This window comes from Hyperoodon ampullatus, assembly GCF_949752795.1.
Source record: "Hyperoodon ampullatus genome assembly, chromosome: 3".
Classification (NCBI taxonomy): Eukaryota; Metazoa; Chordata; class Mammalia; order Artiodactyla; family Ziphiidae; genus Hyperoodon; species Hyperoodon ampullatus.
In genome coordinates this window covers 153037357-153063351 of record NC_136916.1, presented here as the reverse complement: position 1 = coordinate 153063351, position 25995 = coordinate 153037357, and the positions used below count along the sequence as shown (strand labels likewise).

Genomic DNA, 25995 nt, shown 5'->3' with positions numbered 1-25995 from the left:
AGGTATCCAGGTTGGTTTTCACTAAAAGGTACAGGCAGTTAGTTGGCTGGGCTTGCCCTCCCTCTGGAGAACACGTGGGCAGCGTCCAGATGACAGCAGCAGAGGTGACAGTGACACACACACAAGGCCCTAGGCCAGGACATCTTTTGTAGAAAAGAACCTTTCCATTCCCAAATCGTTCAGGGTCCCCAAATTCGTAAGCAGCCTCACATCCTGAGAAGGTCAACTCTCTGAAATTGGCTTCTCCTTCACAGCCACAGCAAAGTTTTTGTCAAGTTTACTGATGTTTGGTTTGATCAGCTCTTGGGAAAGAGGGTTTGGAGACAGACGCCAACGTGAGCCAGGAGAACCTGGTCCCAGAGTACTGAGGGGTTTGTCCTGATAGTGTTTTCTCTCCCACAGAATGTTAGCGGTCAGTCTGGTGGCCCAAGAATGACCCTCATCCAGAGCAGCTGCTGCTCCTTAGAATTGGGCTCCTAAGGGTCTGAAGACACTAGGAAAAGTTAACTTCTGGAATAAGCTTTCTTTCCTTGATAATTTGCAGGCTCTCTCCCGAGGGATGGGGTGGAGGGAAGGCAAGGCAGCCGGCCAGAACTGACTCCAGGATTCTCTCTGCCCCCCGCCCACCAGCTCCCAGACCTACGTGGGGGAGGGGTGGGGGAGGGGTGGGGGAGGGTGGGGGAGGGGTGGGGGAGGGGCGGGGAGCCGATGGGCACGTGGTGAAAAGTGCAGTCTCCCCCAGGCAGATGACACCAGCTCTGCGGTGGGTTCCAGGCGGAGGCACTGCTGTCCAAGCCACAGCTATGCCCCCCCTGGTTCCCTCCAAAAGCTGCTCCGGTGAAGCCCGCAGTGCTGGCAGGGAAAGCTGTGCTGGCTGAAGAGGTGGGCGTGGTCCGTGTTCCCTGAGTCCCACCACCTTTCTCTCTCAGAGGCGCACCTCCAATACACTGGTGGGGGCTTTGCTGGTTTTGCTCTCCTCCTTCTCCGGGGGTTTCTACAAGGCAAACAAGTGGGCAGCCCTTGGGGTGAAGAGGCAGGGACTCCATCCCGACCGGAGCATCTGCCTGCCAGTGAGTCTGTACTCCGCGGGAAAAACCAGAGTCCCAGGCACTCAGCACCCCTGACAGCGAATAAAGAGAACAGGAACAGAAGCTCCGGCCCGGCCACAAGTGTGCTCCCCAGACACACACACCATCGCGACAGGATCAAAGGAAACACAAAAAGGCAGCTTTCTGTGACACTGCAGCCACCACGGGCCACCTCACTGCGAGTGCCACTGAGGTCTGCTCACCCTCCTCCCCCTTCTGACAGCCTCAGCCCACCTGACGGGCCCCCAGGCGGCTGTGCAAAGGGCCAGGTCTGCACCTCCCTCAGGACTGCTGACCACCCCCGGTCGGGGGCAGCCCCGGGATGAGGAATACTGTTACCATGTGCGTGGAACAGCTGCAGCAGAGAACTGTTATAAAGGCAGGATGCTTAATGGCATGTGTCAGCTGAAAATAATGTATATATAATTTCCGCATAGAAAAAGAGACTGGGTCAGTTTGTCTTCAGTTTTCTTGGGGGCGGATGGCACAGGATTAGAAGACCTTCGGGGTCACACTTGTTAGCTGGGTGGGATTTATATATGGAGATTATTCTGTGAGGCCCCTAGGTGCCAGCGGCCAACTTGGGCATTTGTCTGCCATTTTAGGAACACTGCTTCTTCCATCAGGGGCTCATCCAGTTCCCAACAAGGCCTCGTGCACAGGCCCCGCCCCACACAGCCCCCACCATCGAGGCTGGAGGAGCACGTCCAGGACACGTCAGCTGGACAAATGGCACTCCCTCTCCAAGGACACTCTCAGGGCAGCCTGTGGCAGAGATAACAGCGGTAGATCCAGCTTCCTGTTCTCCATCTTGCTAACGTTTTGGCACCAGCTCGACCTCAGCCCTGAGAAGCCCTCATTCAGGCAGCCAGCAGCCGACTTCAGCCACTCAGGCTGTCTCCTCTCTCTGACACACTCATGCACACACTCCCGCCTCTTCCAGAGCCATCACCTTGAAATCACAATCAAACAGGACTTAGTGCCCCTGTGGCCAAGAACTACTAACTGGAAGAAGAATGGAAACCCAAATGCAGACTGTTGCCATGAAGGTCAGTCATGACCCCCCAGCCAGAAGTTCTGGCTCTTTCTACCAAAATGACACACTTCACTGATTAGAAAGAGCAGCTCTGAAAGAGAAAAACAAATACCATATGCTAACACATATATGTGGAACCTAAAAAAAAAAAAACCTAGGGGCAGGACAGGAATAAAGACACAGACATAGAGAATGGACTTGAGAACACGGGGAGGGGAAGGGTAAGCTGGGACAAAGTAAGAGAGTGGCATGGACATATATACACTACCAAATGTAAAACCGATAGCTAGTGGGAAGCAGCCGCATAGCACAGGGAGATCAGCTCGGTGCTTTGTGACCACCTGGAGGGGTGGGATAGGGAGGGTGGGAGGGAGACACAAGAGGGAGGAGATATGGGGATGTATGTATTTGTATAGCTGATTCACTTTGTTATAAAGCAGAAACTAGCACACCATTGTAAAGCAATTATACTCCAATAAAGATGTTAAAACAAAAAAAAGAAAGAGCGGCTCTGGCCAGATGCGCTGCCTGCCCTGCGTTCACCTGGAGCTGAGAGTGAATCCCTGTGACAGTTCGCAGGTCCCACTTACACCCACCACCTCGGGGTGTCAAATGACAGCCATTGCAGGGATGCCCTCTGATAGCCCTGGCTTCCCTGGGCATTAGCCCAGCATGACTCTGACCCCCTATCCCACAAGGCTCCCCCAGATGCAAGGGAGGTGCGGAGACACACAGTGAGTATCCAGGACACTGAAAGCTGAGCACCAGCACTGGACTGGCCTCCTGGTCCTACTCGGTGCTATTTCCCACAGTCCCTCCGGACGAGCCAACACCTCCATCCTGGATTAACAAACCTGGTCCTAGTGGACAAGGATCTGGCTGCAAAATAGTGAAATATGGGAACAACCTAAATAGCAAACAAGAGGAAATGGAAATGTGTATACGTAGATGTGGGGTTTTGGGGGTGCAATTGTGCAGAAAGGTTGCCAAGCTCTAGTAAGGAAACAATCAGGGTAGAAAACCCAATGTGCACAAGCATATTCATAGAAAATACACTGGGAAATGACGAAATGTTACTAGGGTATCTCTGGGCGCTAGGACTATAGGTGACCTTTACTTTCTTCTGTTTGCCTTTATCTGCCCAGGGAAATACAGATTATAAAGTAAACATAGCAAAATCACATATCACTTGACACAAGGCGTCACATTCCAAACTGAAACCTTCTCACGAGAAACCTATCCTGTTATCACGGGCACCTCTTCCCAGGCTCAGGATATATTCGCCAAAGTGTCCCTAATCCCATGTTTCCTCATCCATGGCACAGGGGCAAACCCATCTCCACGGTGGTGATGCCACGGTTCTCACAGGCTCCTGAGAATAACACTCCTGTCTCAGGCTTTCCCTGTGTCCCCACTGAATGTCCAGTCCCAGCCGCCTCCCTCCACCTGCTCCCTGCTGCTACCTATCAACCCCAGAGTGTGAGATCAGAGGACAAACAGTAAGGAACTAAAGGTTAGCATCCATCTGCCAACACGTATTCTTAAAGCGCTAAATGTACCTCTTTCAGATAATATTTTTGCCTTAGAAAATTGGCAAAGATTTTTAAAAATGATAAATACTGGGCTTCCCTGGTGGCGCAGTGGTTGAGAGTCCGCCTGCCGATGCAGGGGACACGGGTTCGTGCCCCAGTCCGGGAAGATCCCACATGCTGTGGAGCGGCTGGGCCCGTGAGCCATGGCCGCTGAGCCTGCGCGTCCGGAGCCTGTGCTCCACAACGGGAGAGGCCACAACAGTGAGAGGCCCGCGTACCGCAAAAAAAAAAAAAAGATAAATACTCAGTGTTGGCCTCATACACTGCGAGAGGAGTGAGCACTGGTAGCACTGACAGTACCTTTCTAGAGGACAGTCTGGCAATACACATCAAAGCTTAAAAATGGGCATGACCACTGATCCATTTCTCAGGGAAATGCTGTGCTTAAGAACGTGTCCAAAGATTCAGCTCCAGGACATTAATCACAGTATCATTTATAACAACAATCAGAAACAACCTTAATGTTCCCGAACAGGAAAACTGTTAAACAAATCATGTTTATCCATGTGCGGTCATTAGAACACTGTGCAGTCATTAAAAGTATGTTGTAAGAGACTAATGACCTGATAAAGCACTCGCAACAAGTAAAAAGGCACATAGAATAAGATTCCACTTTTGTTTAAAAAATACATACAGGGGCTTCCCTGGTGGCGCAGTGGTTGAGAGTCCGCCTGCCGATGCCGGGGACACGGGTTCGTGCCCCGGTCCGGGAAGATCCCACATGCCGCGGAGCGGCTAGGCCCGTGAGCCATGGCCGCTGAGCCTGCGCGTCTGGAGCCTGTGCTCCACACGGGAGAGGCCACAACGGTGAGAGGCCCGCGTACCGCAAAAAAAAAAAAAAAAAAAAAAAGCAAAAAAAACCCATACATATATCTATATGTATATGTCATATGTGGACACAGACATGCATAAGAAAATGTAAAAAAACAGCATCTCATCTCTAGCTGATGCTATTACAAGATGACTTTAAAATTTTGTACACCTTTCTGTATTTTTTTTACAGAATATGTATTACCTCTGTAATGAGTTTTGGGTGTTCTGTTCTGTTTTTGAAGAAAACCCTACTACGCTCTTAGAGCTGAAATTCCTTTCATCCTGGCTCAGATTTGACACTTAACACTTTGGTTAAAATACTCCCCAGCCAATTAGAGCTATGGGAAAAACTTTTCTGTTCTAGATCAAACTCCTGGTCCTCTCCCCTTCCATGACCATCAACTCCTGCTTCCTGATTTGTCCTTTTAGAGCCCTGATGGCAACCCATTGGCCCCGGTCCCTCTATCCCCATGGCGCTGCCTGGGGGGCTGTCACATGCCAAGAGGGCCACTGTCTCGAGGCCACCACCACCATGTCAGAATGGGGGGCCCCAGGTGGCTACCTTTCCTCTTCAGTCACCAACCCCAGGCTGAAAGGAGAGGACCCAGGGCCTGAGGACATGTCTCAGGATCCGGGTGGGTGGGGTGGGGGGTGCTGCTCAGCAGACTGTGACACAGTGAGGAGCTCCGGGGACCAGAGCAGGGAGGCCAGGAGAAGGGAAGGAAGCAGGAGAAGAGCCCAGACAGGGCAGCAGAAAAGCAGGGCTGAGGCAGCTCCCAAGGAAACTCTTTGTCTCCACGTGCGTGACGCTGAGTTGCTCTCACAGCCACCCGTCACTCTGGGAGCACCCCCCACCCCTGCTGCTGCAGCCTCAGCAAAGCCGGGACCCGGATCTCAGCCCAGCAGCTCCCCACATACTCACATTCTGAGTAGTTTCTTTGTTTGCTTTCTGCCTCCGGAGATCTGCCCGAATGAATGCTGAGGTCCAGGATTGCAGAAGGAAGGGCAAAAGAGGCAGTTATCAAGCAGAGCAATGGTCACGTTCATCCACGAGAGGGAGCCCTCACTCTCCTAAGGGCCACAGGTATCCCACCTCCTTCAGATATTCCAGGGATCTGGAGGTTCAGTCAGCCTTGATAAGCCTGGGGACCACTGCTGTCCCTGACAGGCAGAAGCCAGTGATGACACTGCCCTTCATTTATAGATCCCTCATATTTGCAGGGAGTTTGCACACATGGCTCCAATCCTCACAACAATCCCCATTCTACAGATTAGGAAAGTGGGGCTCCCAGAAGTGGGTCCACTTGCCCAAGGTCAAACAGCTATGGAGGTTGGTGTCACAGTCTAGGATTCAAACAAGGGTCTTTTGGGGCCAAAACCCAAGCTCATTCCAACAAAATATGCTAATGCCTCCCCCAAAGACTTCCTAACAAGCCCTCTCGTCTGCCCCACTGCACATGAACGCCCAACTGTATGATCAATCAAGGCACTGGGTGCCAAACTGCCAACAGCCTAAACCCATGAGCAGTCAGAGCATCATGTTGTTCTGAGGCCCTGACTCACCAGTGAGGACTGCTCCAAGGGTGAGGAACACACACAGGAAGATGTTCCCAGGCATGGTTCCATAGTTGTCGATAATCTGGCCCTGGGAGATGGTGAAGATGATCCCGAATACCTGCAAAGGCACAGAGAAGCCTGGAAACAAGCAGCCAGCCAACCAGCCCACGGGGGAGCTGAGCTGCCATAATGTAGTGTCTGCACCGGACAAGCCCAGCAGGGAACAAAGAGCCATGGCTCTGGGGCCACCACGAAATGAGAGGCCTACCTGGGCAGACACGTTGAGGAGGCCAGACGACATGCCTTCTGATTCTGGGTATGTCAGCTCCACAGCAAACTCAAATCCCAGCGGGAGGAAGCCAGTCATAAAGAAGCTGAAGCCCAGATCACAGAAACAAGGTGATGGAGAACTTCCGGAACAAGGAGGAAAGGGAGCCTACCTCCTACCCTACAACTCCTTTTCCTAATCTCTTTCTTCCCATCAAGACATGCCAGGCCCTTGAAAATCAGGCCATCCCCTACGCAGCCATTACACACACACACACACACACACACACACACACACACACACACACACTGCCCACAGGAAAATAAGTGGGAGGTGAAGCTGAGTAGAGACCCCTGTGGAAGAGGTACCCTTTCCTACACTTTCTCATACATCAAGTCTAGAAAATTCCAGCTCTGATCTCTTACACCTGCACCACACTTCCTGCTGCTTTCACATCCACTATCTCTCTCATTCTTTCCAACAACTCCACAGGGCAGGCCACTCATCTTAAATTACAGATGAAGAAACTGAGTCTCAGAGTGATTAAGGGAGGTGCCTGTGGTCTAATAGATAGTCAACAGCAAAACTGAGATCAGGACCCACTCCTTCTGATTCCCAGCCCTGTGTACTTTCTCTGAGCCCCTGTTGTCCCAGGCAGAGCTAATAAAGAGTCCATATATTTCCTAGCCTCCCAGAGATCTGTGAAGGACACAGTCCATCCCAACAGCACGGATGGGACTGGAAGTCCCAGGTGGGCTTTCAAAGTGTTACAAGTGAACATGACCTCTGGCCACCATTTCCACATTTCAGGAGGTCAGTGAGAAGGCAGCAGAGGGATACCTATTGCTTCCCGGGATGTTGGCAGCTCAGGAACCATGGGTGGAGCTTTCCAGTTAAGCAGGTTAGAGGTGAAACTTACCCCATTACACCAGCCGTGATGAACACTATCCACAGGTGTCCCAGGTTCAAGGTCAATGTGTAAACCACCATGCCCACCACAGTCATGATATAGACCACCAAAGTTGTCTGCCTACAAGCAGAGGCAACGAAGCTGAGTGATATACTGCGGACTTTAACAGGATCTTTCCCTCCCTCTCTCCCTCCCTTCCTTCCATTCCTTCCTTCCTTCCCTCCCTCCTTCCTTCCTCTCTCTCTCCCTCCATCCCACCTTCTATCTTTTTTTTTTTTTTTTTTGCGGTATGTGGGCCTCTCACTGTTGTGGCCTCTCCCGTTGCGGAGCACAGGCTCCGGACGCGCAGGCTCAATGGCCACGGCTCACGGGCCCAGCCGCTCCACGGCATGTGGGATCTTCCCAGACCGGGGCACGAACCCGTGTCCCCTGCATCGGCAGGCGGACTCTCAACCGCTGCGCCACCAGGGAAGCCCCCACCTTCTATCTATTGGGCACGTGCTGCGTGCCAAGCCCACTTCTGTGAGCTATTTGCTCTCATAGAATTTTCTGTCCATGAGGTTGTTGGACATCGGACCAATGATCACACTGTGGTCAGAGCTACAAAGGGTAAGACCAGGACAGTATGACGTCATCTTGCGGCACATGTGTTCTCCTGCAAAACCCTCTCAACAAGATCGCGCTGCACCTGGACTTGTCACGTCCTACCCACAAGCAAGAAGGCATAACCCTTGCCTCTCCTCCTCCCGCACTGAAAAAACAAATGGGACACACAACAGCTGTGGTCAGGCGGCAGTGGCATGCAGACGACCCCAGAAGCCCGTTCTGCTTGTCTGCTTTGCCCCCAGACCCCAGGACAATGCTGGGCAGAGCCCTGGCTGTGAGAGTCTCTGTCATCCTTGAATTCTTCCTGTTGCCACCTGCACACGTCCAGCACCGTTTTTCCTGCTGAATCTGAACTATTCTGCTCCTGACCGTGGCAACTAAGAGAGAACCTTCTCCAGCCCTGAACTAAGTCCTTGACTCCAAAGCTGAGGTGAGAAAGCCGCCCACGCCCAGGTGCATTTCCCCTTGTTGGTCCCTCAGAAGGACCCTCAGCAACGTGCTGGTTTCTGTTTCTGGCTCACCCTGCTTGTGCCCCTCCCCACACCTCTCCCCCCCATGTTGCCCACTCAGGACTCTGCTGTGGCCCTGACTCCTGCACTGGGACCTGCATCCCTCTCTGTCCTACTGACTGAGGGCAGGGACTCTGCACATCCTTCTGCGCTCTGGCCACGAACGCGGGAACTCAGACTGTGAAAGCTCAAAGCCTTCACTCATCTGGCTGAAGCCAGAAACACAGAGGGGTTGCCAGCAGGTGTGTACTGTGGTTATGTGAAACTAACGCTGCATTTACTGGATGCCAGGGATTCTGCTAAGTGCTTTACATGCATTTATTATTTCATTCAACCCTTACAAAAGCCATGCAAGAAAAGTATGACTAATTTAAGAAAACTGCAATCATATCAAGGATCTTTTCTAATCACAAAACTATGAGATCAGAAATCAACTACAAAAACTGCCAAAAACACAAACACGCGGAGGCTAAACAGTTATCTACTAAACAACCATCAGGTCACCGAAGAAATCAAAGAAGAAATTAAAAAAACACCTGGAGACAAATTAACAAAAAGCACAACAATATAAAATATATGGGACACGCTTCCTGGCACCGAGCGAGCGGCGGCGAGGCGGCGTGAGCCGGCCCCGCTTCCTTCTCGCCGCCGGCGCCGTTCTCGGGCGGGCGCTCGCCGCGATGGCCCCGGGCCGAGCAGGGATGAGCCCGCCGCCCGCCGGCCCACAGCCCCCAGCCCCTCCGGCCCGGCCATGGTGAAGCAGTACGATGTGCTGTTCCGGCTGCTGCTGTTCAGGGGCTCTGGCGTAGGCAAGACCTGCCTGCTGCGCGGCTTCACCGACAAAGAGTTCCACTCCTCGCACCTCTCCACCATCGGTGTCGACTTCAAGATGAAGACCATAGAGGTGGATGGCATCAAAGTGCGGATACAGATTTGGGACACAGCAGGGCAGGAGAGATAGCAGACCATCACAAAGCAGTACTATCGACGGGCCCAGGGAATATGTTTAGTCTGCGACATTAGCAGTGAGCGCTCTTACCAGCACATCACGAAGGGGGTCAGTGATGTGGATGAGAATGCACCAGAAGGTGTCCAGAAGACCCTTACAGGGAATAAGGCTGATGAAGAGCAGAAACGGCAGGTGGGAAGAGAGCAAGGGCAGCAGCTGGCTCAAGAGTATGGCATGGACTTCTATGAAGCAAGGGCCTGCACCAGCCTCAACGTTAAAGAGTCCTTCACGCGCCTGACCGAGCTGGTGCTGCAGGCCCACAGGAAGGAGCTGGAAGGTCTGCGGACACCTGCCAATGATGAGTTGGCCTTGGCGGAGCTGGAGGAGGATGAGGGCAAACCCGAGGGCTAGGAGAACTCTTCGAAAACCTGCTGGTGCTGAGCATCTTGCGTGGAGCGCCCCCGCCCCGCACAGTCCCCCCTCCCCGCAGGAGGGCTGTGGGCACACAGGGAGCCTGGGCTTTGCCCTGCTTCTCTTCGCCTTCGGGTGACCCTGTGGAATCTCGGCTGGGCTCCTCCCCCTGCCTGGCTCAGGGGAGCAGCTCCTCTGTCCTGTCCGAGCAGGCTCGCCCCCCCTCCCCCCGCCCTCCACCCGGGATGGCCCCTCCAGCCTGTTTCCCCAGCCACAGGCCTGCCTCGAGCCCCTGATGTACTACGAGCACCGCCTCACTACCCCGAGGTCCCAGGTGATGGCCCAGTCCGGAGTCAAGGCCACTGGAGGTTCCTTCTCTCTCAGTGCCTCTGGTCTCCTCTCCGCTTCTCCTCGCTTCTTCCCACCTCTCTTCCTGTCCCTTCCCCTCAGCTGTGTTCCTATCAAAGCCCTCGCCCCCCACGTGTCCCGTGTGGCTGCTGGTACAGCACCTTTCAATTCCTCCCTCTTTGCCGGGCCGAGGGAATGGACTCAGGCTCAGGGGCACGCCCCCTGCTCCGCTCCGGGAGAAGCCCCACCCCAATTTGTGGGAAATTCCTCCCGTCCTCTCCTCCCCACCACCCCTTCTTGTGCCATGGGCCTGCCTCCCCGGTGACCAGGGAAAGAGGAGAGGAAGGAAAGCCCAAACTGGTGGTCCCCACACCTGGGGCTGTCCTACCCCCCGTCCCCAGCTTCCACTGCACTTGGCTGCCTGCCCTCCTGCCTCTTGGGGGAACTGAGCTTCAGAGAAGAAAAAAAATGATGAGGGGTGGCAGGGATAAGAAGTAACCTCCATTCTCTACCTGCCCTGCAGCGTGTACACTATTTCTCCCTGCCCCCGGGTTCCTGAGTTTAAAGATGTAGACCAAGGCCTGAGGGTACTGCAGGGGCAAGGAGAGCCCTGGGGCCAACCACACACTCCAGGAAGGGGAGTGTTTGGAAATGAAGGGCCAGCTCCTATATATCAGGTTAAGAGCCGGGACAGCAGTTTGCAAACCAGAGGGGAATTCAGCAGCAGCAGGGATTCCTGGGCCTCATCTTCCATTTCTTTTTCTTTTTCTTTTTTTTTTTTTTAACATCTTTATTGGAGTATAATTGCTTTACAATGGTGTGTTAGTTTCTGCTTTATAACAAAGTAAATCAGCTATACATATACATATATCCCCATATCTCTTCCCTCTTGCGTCTCGTCTCCCTCCCTCCCACCCCTCTAGGTTGTCACAAAGCAGTGAGCTTATCTCCCTGTGCTATGCGGCTGCTTCCCACTAGCTATCGGTTTTACATTTGGTAGTGTATATATGTCCATGCCACTCTCTCACTTTGTCACAGCTTACCCTTCCCCTGCCCTGTGTCCTCAAGTCCATTCTCTAGTAGGTCTGCATTTTTATTCCCATCCAATCCTGTCCCTAGGTTCTTCATGACCATCTTTTTTTTTTTTTTAGATTCCGTATATATGTGTTAGCATACAGTATTTGTTTTTTTCTTTCTGACTTACTTCACTCTGTATGACAGACTCTAGGTCCATCCACCTCACTACAAACAACTCAATTTCATTTCTTTTTATGGCTGAGTAATATTCCATTGTATATATGTGCCACATCTTCTTTATCCATTCATCTGTCAATGGACACTTAGGTTGCTTCCATGTCCTAGCTATTGTAAATAGAGCTGCAATGAACATAGTGGTACATGACTCTTTTTGAATTATGGTTTTCTCAGGGTATATGCCCAGTAGTGGGATTGCTGGGTCAGATGGTAGTTCTACTACAGCTAATCAATGAATTTGGTAAAGAAGCAGGATACAAAATTAATGCACATAAGTCTCTTGCATTCCTATACACTAATGATGAAAAATCTGAAAGAGAAATTAAGGAAACACTCCCACTTACCATTGCACCAAAAAGAATAAAATACCTAGGAATAAACCCTACCTAAGGAGACAAAAGACCTGTATGCAGAAAACTATAAGACACTGATGAAAGAAATTAAAGATGTTACAAACAGATGGAAAGATATACCATGTTCTTGGGTTGGAAGAATCCACATTGTGAAAATGACTATACTACCCAAAGCAATCTACAGATTCAACGCAATCCCTACCAAACTACCACCGGTATTTTTCACAGAACTAGAACAAAAAATTTCACAATTTGTATGGAAACACAAAAGACCCCAAATAGCCAAAGCAATCTTCCATTTCTTATGTAAGATGGGCATCTCCCCACCACCCCGGCAGGTGAGAGGTGACAGAACCGTGCTGGTGGTCTTTCACTGAGCCCAGCCTTCAGCTCTCAAGGCTTTCCCAAGACCCAAAGTTTGTGGGAGAAGGGCAGGGAGCTCATGGGCAGAAAGCAGGTAAGCCCTGGGTAGGAATGCTTGGTGCTGTTCCCTTCAGCCTTCAAGACCAAGTGCTCATCTTGTTCCTCTAGTTCCTGACTCAGAGGCTTGAGGGTTTGCCAACTGCACTGTGGCTACAGGTGGAGGGAAGCGGACTCCCTCCTCCAGGGCCCTTTGTTTCAGGAAGAAGTTTCTTTAACTCCATATGGTCCAAGAGTAGTTGGCAGGAGGCCCTTTAAGGAATGAACAAGTCAGTTACCAGCCCTAGTAGGGTTCCTCCCCACCTTCCCAAGATGGGAGAAGCCTAGGGAGGAGGATCACTCTTAAGCTGCATTGCATGGCTGGCACTGGAGTGAAAACAAAACTGGGCATCAAACATTCCCTAATTAAAAACTAAAATCCAGGACACACACATGTGAAGAATTAAGAGCCCCACTTCCTTACTCCTCTGAAAAAAAGGGTGGGGGATGAAATCACCAAACCTTTTCTTCTGACTCTTATCAAATCAGGAGAGAGCAGGAGAGGGTAGCTCAGAATGAAGGAATTGGGGATGAGTTATCGTAGTGGAAGGAAAAGGAAGGCAGGAATAGTTATAAATCGTCAGCTAATGAGAAATGTAAAGAGCTGACTCTTCAGGACGAAGTCACAACCACAGCTGAGGATGTTTCCTTGAGGACTAACTCCTCAGGTGTTAAAATATGAAGCATCACTCTGGGGTGGGGAGGTCAGCAGTGCCAACCCTCAGTGTGCCCTCAGCCAGGGACCCGAGGGAGGGGAAGTTATACTGGCCATTGGCTCCAACCTGTGGTCAGTGTTGCTGCTTTCCCTGAAGATCTGGCCGAGCACCATTGCCTTTCTCTCCTAGACCCCTCAGGGAAGAGGGACTATATTTTTACTGCACCCTAGGGGTTCTGGAAGGGAAAACTTGGGGTTAGGATTCTATGGCCTGAGAAACCCCATCCATAAGGGCCACAGCTGGGGAGAAGTATGGGGCAGGAGAGGGGTTGGGATTTTAGGGTGCAGCTACGCTCATGAGGTACCAGAGTCAGCCTCTCACCCCTAAACTTCTCCAGTCCCAGAGGTAGCCTGGGACCTGGCCTTAGACTGTTGAGCACGTGCGCCTGCCTGTTGATTCCTCACCACCTTTGCACCTGTTGTCTTGAGACTCAGCACAGCCCCAGGCACTCCACCTGCTCCTGAGCCCCACTATCTCCCTGTGAACTTTGTGTGCTGTGTCTTGGGTCCAGGATATGAATTGTGAGCAGGGTTCATCTATTTTAAACACAGATGTTTACAAAATAAAGAATATTTCAAGTCAAAAAAATAAGTTAATTAATTAATTAATTAATAAAATATATGGGACACAGGAAAAGCAGTTCTAAGAAGCAAGTTTATAGTGACAGAAGCCTGTCTCAGGAAACAAACAAACAAAAATCTCAAATAAACAACCTAATCCAAGGCAATCAGCAGATTCAATGCAATTCCTATCAAAACACTAATGAAATTTTTCACAGAATTAGAACAAATAATTCTAAAATTTGTATGGAAATACAAAAGACCCCAAATAGCCAAAACAATCTTGAGGAAGTAGAAAAAAACTAGAGGTATCAGTTTGCCCAGAGATTTCAAACTATACTACAAAGCTATAGTAATCAAAACAGTATGGTACTGGCACAAAAACAGACACACAGATCAATGGAACTTAATAGCAATTCAAAAATGAACCCACATTTATGTGAGCAATTAACCTATGACAAAGGAGGCAAGAACATACAATGGGGAAAAGACAGACTCTTCAATAAATGGTGTTGGGAAAACTGGACAGCTATACACAAAAGAATCAAACTCAACTACTCTCTCACACCATGCAGAAAAATAAAGTCAAAATGGATTAGACTTAAATTTAATGTAAGACCTGAAACCACAAAAATTCTAGAAGAAAATATAGGCAGTATACTGTTTGACATCAGTCTTAGTAATTTTTTTTGATATATCTACTCAGGCAAGGGAAACAGGAGCAAAAAACAAACAAATGGGACTACATCAAACTAAAAAGCTTTTGCACAGCAAAGGAAACTATCAACAAAATTAAAAGGCCAGCTATTGAATGGGAGAAGACATATCTGATAAGGGGTTAATATCCAAGATATACAAGGAACTAATACAACTCAACATCAAAAAACAAACAACCCAATTAAAAAGGGGGCAGAGGATCTGAATAGACATTTTCCCAAAGAAGACATACAGATGGCCAACAAGTACATGAAAAAGGGAACCCTCGTGAACTGCTGGTGGGAATATAAATTGGTGCAGCCACTATGGAAAACAGTATGGCGATTCCTCAGAAAAATTTTAAAATAGAACACCCAGATGATCCAGCAATTTCACTCCTGAGCATTTATCCCAAGAAAATGAAAACACTAATTCAAAAAGATATATGTACTACCCCTATATTCACTGCAGCATTATGTACAATAGCCAAGATATGGAAGCAACCTAAGTGCCCATAAACAGACAAATGGATATAGAAGATGTGGTACATATACATATATTTCAGCCATAAAAAAGAACGAAATCTTGCCATTTGCAACGACATGTATGGACCTAGATGATATTATGCTAAGTGAAATAATTTAGACAGAGAAAGACAAATATTATATAATATCATTCATATGTGGAATCTAAAAAGCAAAACAAATGAACAAACAAAACAGAAACAGAGTCACAGATACAGAGAACAAACACATGGTTGCCAGAGGGCAGGGAAAGGGGGAGAGGAAAGAAACAAGTGAGAGAGATTAAGAGGTACAAACTTTCAGTTAGAAAATAAATGAGTCAAAGGAATGAAATGTATGGTGTGGGGAATACAGTCAACAACTATGTAATCTCTTTGTATGGTGACAGATCCAAATTAGATTTATCTTGGGGATCATTTTGAAATGTATAGAAACATCAAATCACTATGTTGTGTACAGGAACTAACATAGTGTAGTAGGTCAATAATACTTGAAACACAAACAAGCATGCAAACTCATAGAAAAAGAGACCAGATTTGTGGTTACCAGAGGTGGGGATGGGGTAGGCGGATGGAGAATTGGACGAAAGCAGTCAAAATATACAAACTTCCAGTTATAAGACAAGTAAGTACTAGGGATGTAAGGTACAATATGATAAGTATAATGAACACTGCTGTATGTTATACACACAGGTTGTTGAGATTAAATCCTAAGGGTCCTCATCATGAAATTTTTTCTATTTCTTTAATTTTGTATCTATATATGATGATGGATGTTCACTAAACTTATTTCATGATGTATGTAAATCAAATCATTATGCTGTATACCTCAAACTTATACAATGCTGTATGTCAATTATGTCTCAACAAAACTGGTAGGAAAAAAAGAGATGTATGACTCTCCCTAATATGACAAATGAGGAAACTGAGCTCAGACCAGTCAAGTTACTTGTCCAAAGTCACCTGCCCAGGAAGTGCACAGCTAACATTCGAACCCAGAGGTGGGATTTGAAACCTGTGCTCCCTCTACTCCCACACACAGGAATACTAACACAGGATGGGGCTGCATCTTTGGAAAAGACCAACAGCCTCTGAAGGACGCCCTTCCCGCCTGGGTCCTCAAAGCAGCTGCTGAGGGCAGAGGAGCTTCATCCCTCCTCCCCCTGCTCCCCACATCCAGTCCCTCCCCCTCTGCAGAACCCAACTCCATGGACACCCATCTCCCTCACTGACCCCACAAGCTCATCTTTCCCATATTTGTTTACATATAGCTTCTTCTTAAACCACTAGCCTGTCTACAAAACTGTAGTCTCAGCCAGAGATAAAGGGACCTGACCATCCAATTTCCAGCCTCCAAACCAAACAGGACAAATCTGGGAGGCTCAGGGAAAAGGGAACTGGTACCAAAATGACCAGATGATGGAGCTCTCTCACCCTTTCTCTGCCTAAGTAGTAGAGCAGGGAGAAGACTGTCCCATGCTGACTGCAGGATGCAGACATCAAGTGACACTAGGAACTGGTGGCAGCAGCATTCTGCAGTGTCCTCCCCAGCCCTTTTACTGTATTTTCACCATATTTTCTAGTTCACCGGAATCATCTGGCTGCCCACATCCCCACCCAGGCAACATTCCAATCTGTCCCTTCTCCTGCCACGCAGCAAGCCCAGAAAAGGGGACGCTGCTGTGCCCTGGTTCAGGAGTGGCCAGTCCTCACTACCCAAAGCAAATAACTGACATATGGCAAAGACGAGGTGGCAGCCCAGCTCCACCAGCAGTAATTAAGCCCAGCTGGGCTCCTCGTCGTGTCCAGCCAGGAAGCCACATCCCCAGGGTTAGCCTTTGACAAAGGCAGACAGAGAGAGCCTTGGTCTGACCAGAGCCTCACAGAAGCGGATCTGTGTGACAGAGAACAGGTCTGCACTGTCTGTTGCCTCCAGACACTGGGAACTTTGGAGGCTTTGACAAAGCAGCCCAGAATGTTGATCTGCCCCAGAGCAGGACAACCCTGGCCTGGCAGCTGCCCTACTGGCCAGCATTAACTGAGTGCCCAGTGCATGCAGAGCACAGGAAAGACACAAGTTGGGCCTCTGTTTCCAGAGCATTTTCCTCAAGGCTGGCTACTGAATTGAGGCATCCAGGTTGATTTATTTTTTTAACATTGTTATTGGAGTATAATTGCTTTACAATGGTGTGTTAGTTTCTGCTTTATAACAAAGTGAATCAGTTATACATATGTTCCCGTATCTCTTCCCTCTTGCATCTCCCTCCCTCCCACCCTCCCTATCCCACCCCTCTAGGTGGTCACAAACACCTAGCTGATCTCCTTGTGCTGTGCGGCTGCTTCCCACTAGCTATCTATTTTACGTTTGGTAGTGTATATGTGTCCATGCCACTCTCTCACTTTGTCACAGCTTACCCTTCCCCCTCCCCATATCCTCAAGTCCATTCTCTAGTACGTCTGTGTCTTTATTACCGTCTTACCCCTAGGTTCTTCATGACCTTTTTTTTCCCCCTTAGATTCCATATATATGTGTTAGCATACGGTATTTGTTTTTCTCTTTCTGACTTACTTCACTCTGTATGACAGACTCTAGGTCCATCCACCTCACTACAAATATCTCTATTTCGTTTCTTTTTATGGCTGAGTAATATTCCATTGTATATATGTGCCACATCTTCTTTACCCATTCATCTGATGATGGACACTTAGGTTACTTCCATGTCCTGGCTATTGTAAATAGAGCTGCAATGAACATAGTGGTACATGACTCTTTTTGAATTATGGTTTTCTCAGGGTATATGCCCAATAGTGGGATTGCTGGGTCGTATGGTAGTTCTATTTTTAGTTTTTTTAAATAAACGCAGATTCCCCTACTGAATTGGCATCCATGAGGGTGGGGCCCAGGAATCTGTATTTTTAGTAAGTGTCCTGGATTAGCCTGACATCCACTAAAATCTTCGTGGCTCTTAGAAATGCACTGGGCAATCAGGACTAAAGCGTGTCATAATACTTACCAATGAAGTGGAAGCAATTGCAAGATAACACACTGTAAATTGTTGGAAGAACAGAGCACCTTGGTTAACCCCATGGGGTCCACGAGGGAGCTATGGCAAAAGGGCAGGGGAACCACCTCCTCATCCCCACTCTGTGGAGTTTCCACAAACTGTCCAACTGCTGATGCTTTTCCACATTTATTTTCTCCTTCCTCTGCTCCTTCCACAAGCTACTTGGGGGATGGAACTCTGACAGGCCTCATGTCTCCTATCTCTAATCTTCCTACGATCCCCACAGGGCAGGCATTGCTTCCCTCATTTTATAAATGGGGAAACTGAGGCTCAGAGAAGATACATTTGAACTCCCCGCTTGACCACTCAGACCCCCAGCTGCCACACTCACATCTTTGGAGCCGTGTTGCTAATGAATATGTCATTTCGAGACAGGGGTCCCCGATTCAGTCCAAGAGGAAGAGTCACTTACTTGTAGGTTTTGGTCCTATCCAGCCAGATGCCTGAGATCATAGCCCCAAGCATTCCTGCAACCACGATGGTCAGGCCGATTCTTCCAGCGTTCAATTCTTCACCCTGGGGAAACCACAGCCCCAGTGATTGCTCAGTGATGGGACAAGATATCTGACAGGGCGTAGTCAGCAGAAGGCAAAGGGGCAAAGGCAAGTAACTCCGGCTTCATTAGAGCCAATTCTCAGAAAGTATCAGGACAAGATGGCCTGTAAGAAGCTGCCAGTGGAGAGAGAATCCTAGAATAATTGCTCCTCCCAACATAATATAACCCTGGATGTGTGTGCATGATACTGGATGCTAGGGTGAACCAAATTCTGTCCTTAGAAACCACTTTTAGATGGATTTTTTAAAATGTAATCCTTATAGCAAACCTTTACCATTATTCCCATTTCACAGATGGAAAAACTGAATTATGTATATCCAAACATTCCATACTTAGGTTTTTTCAGTTATCACTGTTGAAGAGATAGGAAGATAATAATTATATATTTTTGAGCATTTATTCAAAGCCAGATACCATGCTGATGATTTTATATCATCATCTCATTTAATTCTCCTAATTCCCCACCAGAAACTTAATCAATTTTCTCCATTTTACAGATGAAGACACTGAGGCACAGTGAAATTAACCTACTAGCCCAAGGTCATGAGGCCTTTATTAAGAGCAGAGGCAGGATTTGAACTCAGACCTGTCAACCTCCAACACTGGAACGCTCAGCCACAGTGGCTCACCCCTCCCACAAGCGTGAGACCCTCAACCCTTCAAAAGAGGGCTGGACCCGGGATCCCGACTCCAGGATACTCAGTGTCCCACTCCCAGTATCCAGCCCTCGCTGGCCCTGAAAACATTTAAAATATGCTTTCTGCTGAGTAAATAAGACTTTAAAATTAAACCTTGCCCACATTTCACAACTTAATTTATTTCATATGTGATTCTATTGTATATATGTTTACCTACTGTGTTGCCAGGCACCATGCTATGCGCTTTACATATATAAACCTTATTATTTACTTTCTAATCCTAAAATCAATCTTTCAGTAAGTAATTAGACTTCCTTTACAGAAAAGAGACTGAGAGCTCAAAGACACTAACCAGCTTATTACACAGCTGAGGACCCCCGGAGCTGGGGCTGAGACCCAGGGCTGCCTCCCTCCAAATCTCAGGAGCCCACAGCATACCACGCTGCCACCCCAGCTCCTGCCCAAACAGACTAGAAACCTCCTTCTCTCAGGGCCCAGCAAGCTTAGGGAACACCCTTACCGGGTAATGCAAGAGCACCATGCGATTCAGCAGAGTGGACAAGGAATAAAAAGCACCAGCATTCAGACCTGAAGGAGGGAGGGAGAAACACAGCATTAGGGTCATTCTCCTGTTGGGGCCATTGCTGGCTTCTCCCCACAGTGGTGAGGGAGGTCAGAAATCCTCAGCCTTGTTGCCACTGGAGGTAGTGTTTCAAAGAAGAAATACTCCAAACAACCGAAACTAACCATTTGAACCGCTTCTTAGCCACACACCAATGCCCTCTCATCCCTTTATCCCTGTCCTGGAAACACAGGCTCCAGGAAGTATTACTCCCAGGTCAGAGCCATCTACATTCCTCTTAAGCGCTGGCCTGACCTAAGGGGCCAGCAGAAGTACTGGACCCCTTCCACCTCCTCCTGATGACCTGTCCCCCCTCACCAGAATGCTCCAGACCTCTGACCCCTGACAACACTCCCTCTGCAGGTAGATTCTCACCTCTTTCCACATCCCTCCAACTTTTTTCTCAGATTCAACATCACACAAAATCTTATATTCAAAGCCATAAAGGACCCTAAAGAGCATTTAGTTGGTTCTCCTAATTTATCGATTCATCCAAGAAATAAATGGAGCACCTAGCATATACTGTAAGAATCTGTGTCCTTAGAAGATGAGGTTATTTGTCAAAAGCCATACAGTGACTTAGTAACTAAGATGAGACTGAAACTGATCCAGAGGAGAAGGGTCTTCTGCCCTCCCTTCATAATGATGGTGATGATGATGGTGGTGACGATGGTGATGATGGTGCTGGTGGTAGTGGTGATGGTGGTGATGATGGTGATGGTGGTAGTGGTGATGGTGGTAGTGGTGATGGTGGTGATGATGGTGATGGTGGTAGTGGTGATGGTGGTGATGATGGTGGTGACGGTACTGGTGGTAATGGTGATGGTGGTGCTGGTGGTAATGGTGCTGGTGGTGATGATGGTGATGATGGTGCTGGTGGTAGTGGTGATGGTGGTGATGATGGTAGTGATGGTGGTAGTGGTGATGGTGGTGGTGATGGCAGTAGCATACACTTATGTACTAGGCACCTTACAATCTAAACACCTTGCAATCCTCGTAACAATCCTAGAAAGTAGCTAATATTCTCATTCCCATTTTGTAGGTAAGAAAAATGCACACAGATTTTAAAAACAAATACAGAGGTCACTCTGGAAGGCCCACCAGGAGTCTTTTTAATTTTAACTAATTTTGAGGCTCACACAACTACCACTGGCACACCTGGCATTAGGTCCACTTAGCAGCATGTAAGAGAGGACACAGTTCATAGACAGGGCGGCCGCAGGAGCTCCTCTCCACTGGAGCCAGTCCACAGAACCCCAGTCCATAGAGCCATTCAGAAGCTATTCTCTTTTGCCCCCGAGTTGACAGCTCAGTGCAGAGAAAGGTGGGTATGGCACCCACCCTGGCTCAACCCCTCCCAGGAGCCACTATTGCTTGTGACTCATCCACAGGCATAGCTACCAGGATCTCCATAAAGGACAGGCCAGTGGAAAGAGTCACTGTGCTCAGAGAAGCACAAAGAATGGCTTCCCAACAGGGGTAAGAAGTCCACTTGCAGTCATTTATATCACAATAGGTCATTCTTATCAGAAGCAATGTTGCCTAAATGCAGTTGACTTACTCCCTTTGTCAGGTTCCCAGAGGAATGAGATACAAAGTTAAGTGAAGGTCAAATTCTCCTGCAAAATGGGGACGGGAGATTGGTTTGCCCTTCCCACCATCACACGGGTAGTAAGAGGCAGGGTTCGACTCAAACCCAGACTATGGACTCTAGGTCCTCCATCTTAAACCGTTGATTTCATATCCTTACAGATCTGATCCTCAGTGATTTCCCCAGCTCAGGTTACTGGCAATTTCGTGCCCCAGCCTCTCCCAGCAGGTCACCTCAGGGATGCAACAAGGTTGAGCTCAATGCCACCTGCTGAGGGGCACAGGGCCAACAGTCAGTCGGCAAACCCAGAAGTGTCACCAAATGTGACTGCAATGGCCACACTCATGGTCAGGAGGACTCTGAGACTCTCGGCAACTTCTCACCCAACAAGCATACCGGCCGCACCTTCATACCACACACCCAGCCACTAGAAATTCCATTCCTGGGTCAAGACAGCCCACAAGGAGACACATTCCTGAAATGGGGGCGGGTGTGGGGAAGAAGCAGTGCAGGGAGGAGGATGAACTCAGCCCCCTTCCTGCCCCTCAGCCTAACGGGGCCAGGCGCCAGGGCATACACGAGGTCAAGCTCAGCTTGTGCCCACCTGGAATGAACAAGGGGGCAGAATCCTCAGGAAACTGCAAAATTATCTAGGAGGACTGTGCGGAAAAAAACCCCACTTCAAACACCAGCACTTTCCTGACCCTGAAAAACGTGGAGAGAAACAGTCCTGATCAGGCTAACCCAGGCTATTGAGGCTGAGCAGCTTTGTGAGGCTTAAAGGTTTAGAGAAATCACTTCCAGATCAGCATCGCTGGGAGCTTGTGAGAAGTGCAAATCCTGACCCCACCCAGACCTCCTGCTGTAGACACTGGGAGTGGGGTTCCTCAGGCGATCTGTGTTTGAACAAGCCCTCCAGGTAATTCTGATAAGCCTCAAAGTTTGAGACCTACTGGCTCTGCTAGACTAGTTTGGTTTACCAATAACCATCCCCTGCTCCCAGCCAGACAGGAATCAGGGCTAAGGTAGGGAGGATGTGGAGGGGGCAGGGGTTCGCCCTGGAAGGCTACCATTCTTTCCAATTCTTTCTACAGGCCAACCTTAAAGGAATTAGAAATTCTGACTCTCTCTTGAATCTAGATGTCCCTCCCATATTGCCAAAGGTTGCCAGACACAGTTAAACGGCACAAGTCCACTCCACTGCCCAAACCAAAGGGTCCGGTGTCCACACTGAAGGGCAGGAATGAAATGTGTGCTCTGCCCTGTTCATAAGTACCTCTTACAGGAAGGCAGTGACTGTGTTATATTCGGGTATGATTATCCCCAGTAAGGTAAGCCTGCCAGGTGAGGAAAGGTGATGGCCCCTGAAAGGCCTGGTCACCGCTGGTATCAGCCACCTGGGAGGAGTGCAGGTCACTGAGGGGGTGAGCTTTAGGAAGGCAGAAGGGACTGACTTGTCATCACTCTGAGTTTCTCTCCTGTGTCAAGACTAATTTTTTTCAAAGGGTGGTGGCATTTAGAAACCACTGGCATTAGTAAGCCTCAGAGTCTAAAAACGCAGATTCCTGGGCTGCACCCTGGACCAACTAAATCTGATTCCCCTGGATTGGGGCTAGGAATCCGCATTTTAACAACACCACAACAAAAACCCTTGGCATTTCTTAAACTTGGGGATAAATGGCCTTGGGCATAGGAAGATCACAGACCAGGCCCAGGCCCTCAGAGGCTGGGGTTAACATGGAGGCAGCTGGGATGGGAAGGGGCTTCAAGAGAATCACCCATAGCACACCTACTTTAGAGGTTCTCAACCCTGCTGCAAACCAGAATCTCCAGGAATGCTTGTGAAAAGCAGATTCCCAGGCCCGGACCAGACTATCTGAATTTGACTTTCCAGAAGAGAGGTAGGAATTGAGGCACACACCACCCAGCACCCCAGGGGACTCTATCACCAGGCCAGCGTGGGAAACACTGATCCCAGATCCCATCTCTGGGTTCTGGTTACTCTGTGTTCGTTTCCCTTTTGTCCTTCCTGAACTTGTAGGAAACCCTCTTTTTAAAGGGCCAGCCTGACCTCGGCAAAGCTCCAGGGGATCCCGGAAGGACCTTATACCCACCCTGAAGCCAGCATCTTGAAGGGGCACAAAGCCCCTGCCGAGGCCCAGGTCGGGCAGTGTAAAGCCCTTGAGAGCCCCAAGGAAAGGTGTCCTCAGGACACATGCTGAGGCTCTGAATTCAGATGCCCAACACTGCACAGATTCTTCAGAAGCATAGCTGGAGGCAAGGCTGGGGGATGACAGGGAAGAGCAATCCCTTGGAGGACACTTCTCCAGCAGAGCAGCCTTTCACGTCTGTTTACCAGGGCAGTCGTTAGCCATCAATGCAAAGACGTTAGGGAAGCCATGTGAAAGCAAGGCCTGGAGATCCGAGGGGGAGCCAAAGAAAGGTTCTTACTTCACCCCACCCCACACCCACGGCTGACGCTCACCACAAGACCTGCCCAGCCCCAGGCTCTGGTGGACCCACGGAGAATCTGCTTCCAGCCCTGTGTCTTCCTGCAGTGCCATGTTAGAATAAGGAGGGTATTTTGTTAGAGGAGGTGGTAGTTTCTCATTCCTGTGATACTTCAGCAACATCAAGCACAAACCCAGCCTCTGCACCTCCTCCCCTCTAAATTGGGCTGCTAGATTTAGGAAAAAACAAACAGCACACCCAATTAAATTTGAATTTCAGCATAAGAATGCTTCAAATAGTTGTGGGACATGTTTATACTAAAAAAGAATTTGTTGTGGATCTGAAATTCCAACTTAGCCGGAAGGCCCATAATTTATGTCTGAAACCTACCTCTAAGAGTGTGGCCAGAAGCCCGTGGGGAAAAGGCAGTGGCACTGGAATTCCTCCAAAGCCTTTACTGTATCACCGCACCTTAGCTCGGGGCAGCTGACTCAGCAGCTTGGAGAAGCACTTGGAAAGTCACTACCAGTACAATTCTGGACATCCCGCCAGCTGCACGAGAGCTACTCCCTACGTGTCGAAATCTAGTTCATTCAAAAAACAAAAAGACTGTAGGAAATGGGCAAGTTTCCCAACGCAACAGCATTGTGGCTGCACGCAGTGTTTTGATTCACAATTACTTTAAAAGCTTTCATTTCCATCCAGGGAACTCCAGTGGGAAGCAAATGTTCTTACTCTTTTCTGAGGGGTGGTTCTTAGAGAGACACACGATGAGCACAGGATGGGTGAAGGTGGTACACTCAGTAATTAGCAGAGCTGACACTAAAACTTAGACCTTATATTCCTTACGTACCAACTCTGAACTCACTGGTCCCTCAGTCAAGGCTCTTATTCCAAAACATGTCCACCCAAATCCAGCAAATACATCCATGAAACACTATCAACTGCTTGATTCCCAACTACATGCTCTTAAGTGTTTATAATTCAGAGGAAAATAGGAACATCATATGTATAATGTACATATGCACTATATGGTTATATGTGTGTACATATAAACTGTGAACCATTTCCCTCTTCAAAACTCAACCTGAAACTGCATGGAAGGTGGGAGGCATTCTGGGAGGTCTCAAAGAATTTAGTTGAATTTATAGAGGGTTTTTTTGGTTGTGTGTGCATTTTTAATCTGGAGCAAAGATAGTGGGAGAAGAAAGCAGGGATTCTCAGGTGGACTGAGAGCCTTTACATGACCTGTAACCCTTAGAGAGACGCACTACGGATGAAACCTCACCATCCCCAAGCCCCAAATATGGCCAGTCAGTGTAGGTAGGTCCTGCTTCTAAACCCCAGAACTCCAGACCCTCATCTCAGAAGAAAGGCCATTGGTCTGAGGACTGAATCTGAGGAAGGACATACACCACTACCACCCCTGCTAGATAGACCCAGAGGTTATTCAGTTGAGTGAGGTTGAAAACAGACCCCTGGCTCTGTCTCCAAGAGGCTCCTTTCTGCACGGGAAGGCAAAATGGTGTGGTGGTTAGGAAGATAGGCTTTGATCTCAGACAGACAGAAGTTTATATCTAAGCTCTATTGCTTGCTAGCTGTCTAATTACGAACAAGGAGCTCAATCAGAGCCTCAGTTTTTTTAGGTATAAAATGGAGCAGTTGAACACCTAGTTCATGGGTTCCTTTTGAAGATTAAATGAGATAATGTATATAAAGCACTTCACATGGTGCCTGACACACAGTAAAAGCTCAATAACATGTTTTCCCAAATCTGTGATTCAGCCTAAGAATCATTTCCTTCTTGGCAAAGATCCCTGTCACCAAGTTCAACTCTCTACCACAAAAATAAGGCTTGTGGTTCTCTGACTATAATGAAATGTGTACAAACAACCAGATTAGTTTAACTCCTCACTGGGATCACCTCAGGCCTTTGAGAAAAATGTTAATAAATTCTATCTATACACAACATAGTCAAATGCTTCCAGAGGCACAGAAGTGAACTGTTTTTCTAGTTTAGCACCATCTCAATTTAATGGCAATTTACTTCCACCCTGTTTCTCTCTCCTCTTCTTCTGGGACTCCTGTTAGGCATGTGTTGGTATGCTTGATGGTTTCCCACAGGTCTATGAGGATCTGATCATTTTTCTTCTTTCTTTTTTCTTTCTGTTCCCCAGACAGGATAATTGCATTTGACCTATCTTCAAGTTAACTGATTCTTTTTTCTGCCAGCTCAAATCTAGTGTTGAGCCTTCTAGTGAGTTTTTCATTTCAGTTATTGTATTTTCAACTCCAGAATTTATATTTGGTTCTTTTTGATTTGTCTTTCTTGATACTCTCTATTTGGTGAGACATCATTCTCTACTTTTCTTTCATTCTTTACACATTGGTTTCCTTTAGTTCTTGAATATATTTATAATAGCT

The 25995-nt window shown here is 48.5% G+C and overlaps 1 protein-coding gene and 1 pseudogene across 2 annotated transcripts in view; one reads left to right on the top strand and one right to left on the bottom strand.

Moving 5' to 3' along the window:
* Positions 1–5187: 5187 nt before the first annotated feature.
* Positions 5188–25995, bottom strand: part of FLVCR2 (FLVCR choline and putative heme transporter 2) — a gene marked incomplete at both ends in the record, with an annotated part of 59726 nt that continues 38918 nt past the window's right edge. The window contains 8 exon segments of the mRNA XM_079699658.1: positions 5188–5307; positions 5310–5423; positions 5425–5507; positions 6093–6204; positions 6355–6460; positions 7274–7384; positions 18126–18229; positions 19428–19495. Of these exon segments, the coding sequence (XP_079555784.1) occupies positions 5188–5307; positions 5310–5423; positions 5425–5507; positions 6093–6204; positions 6355–6460; positions 7274–7384; positions 18126–18229; positions 19428–19495 (818 nt within the window).
* Positions 9131–9769, top strand: LOC307049933 (ras-related protein Rab-15-like; annotated as a pseudogene). Its single transcript has one exon. The product of its transcript is annotated as a ras-related protein Rab-15-like (transcript).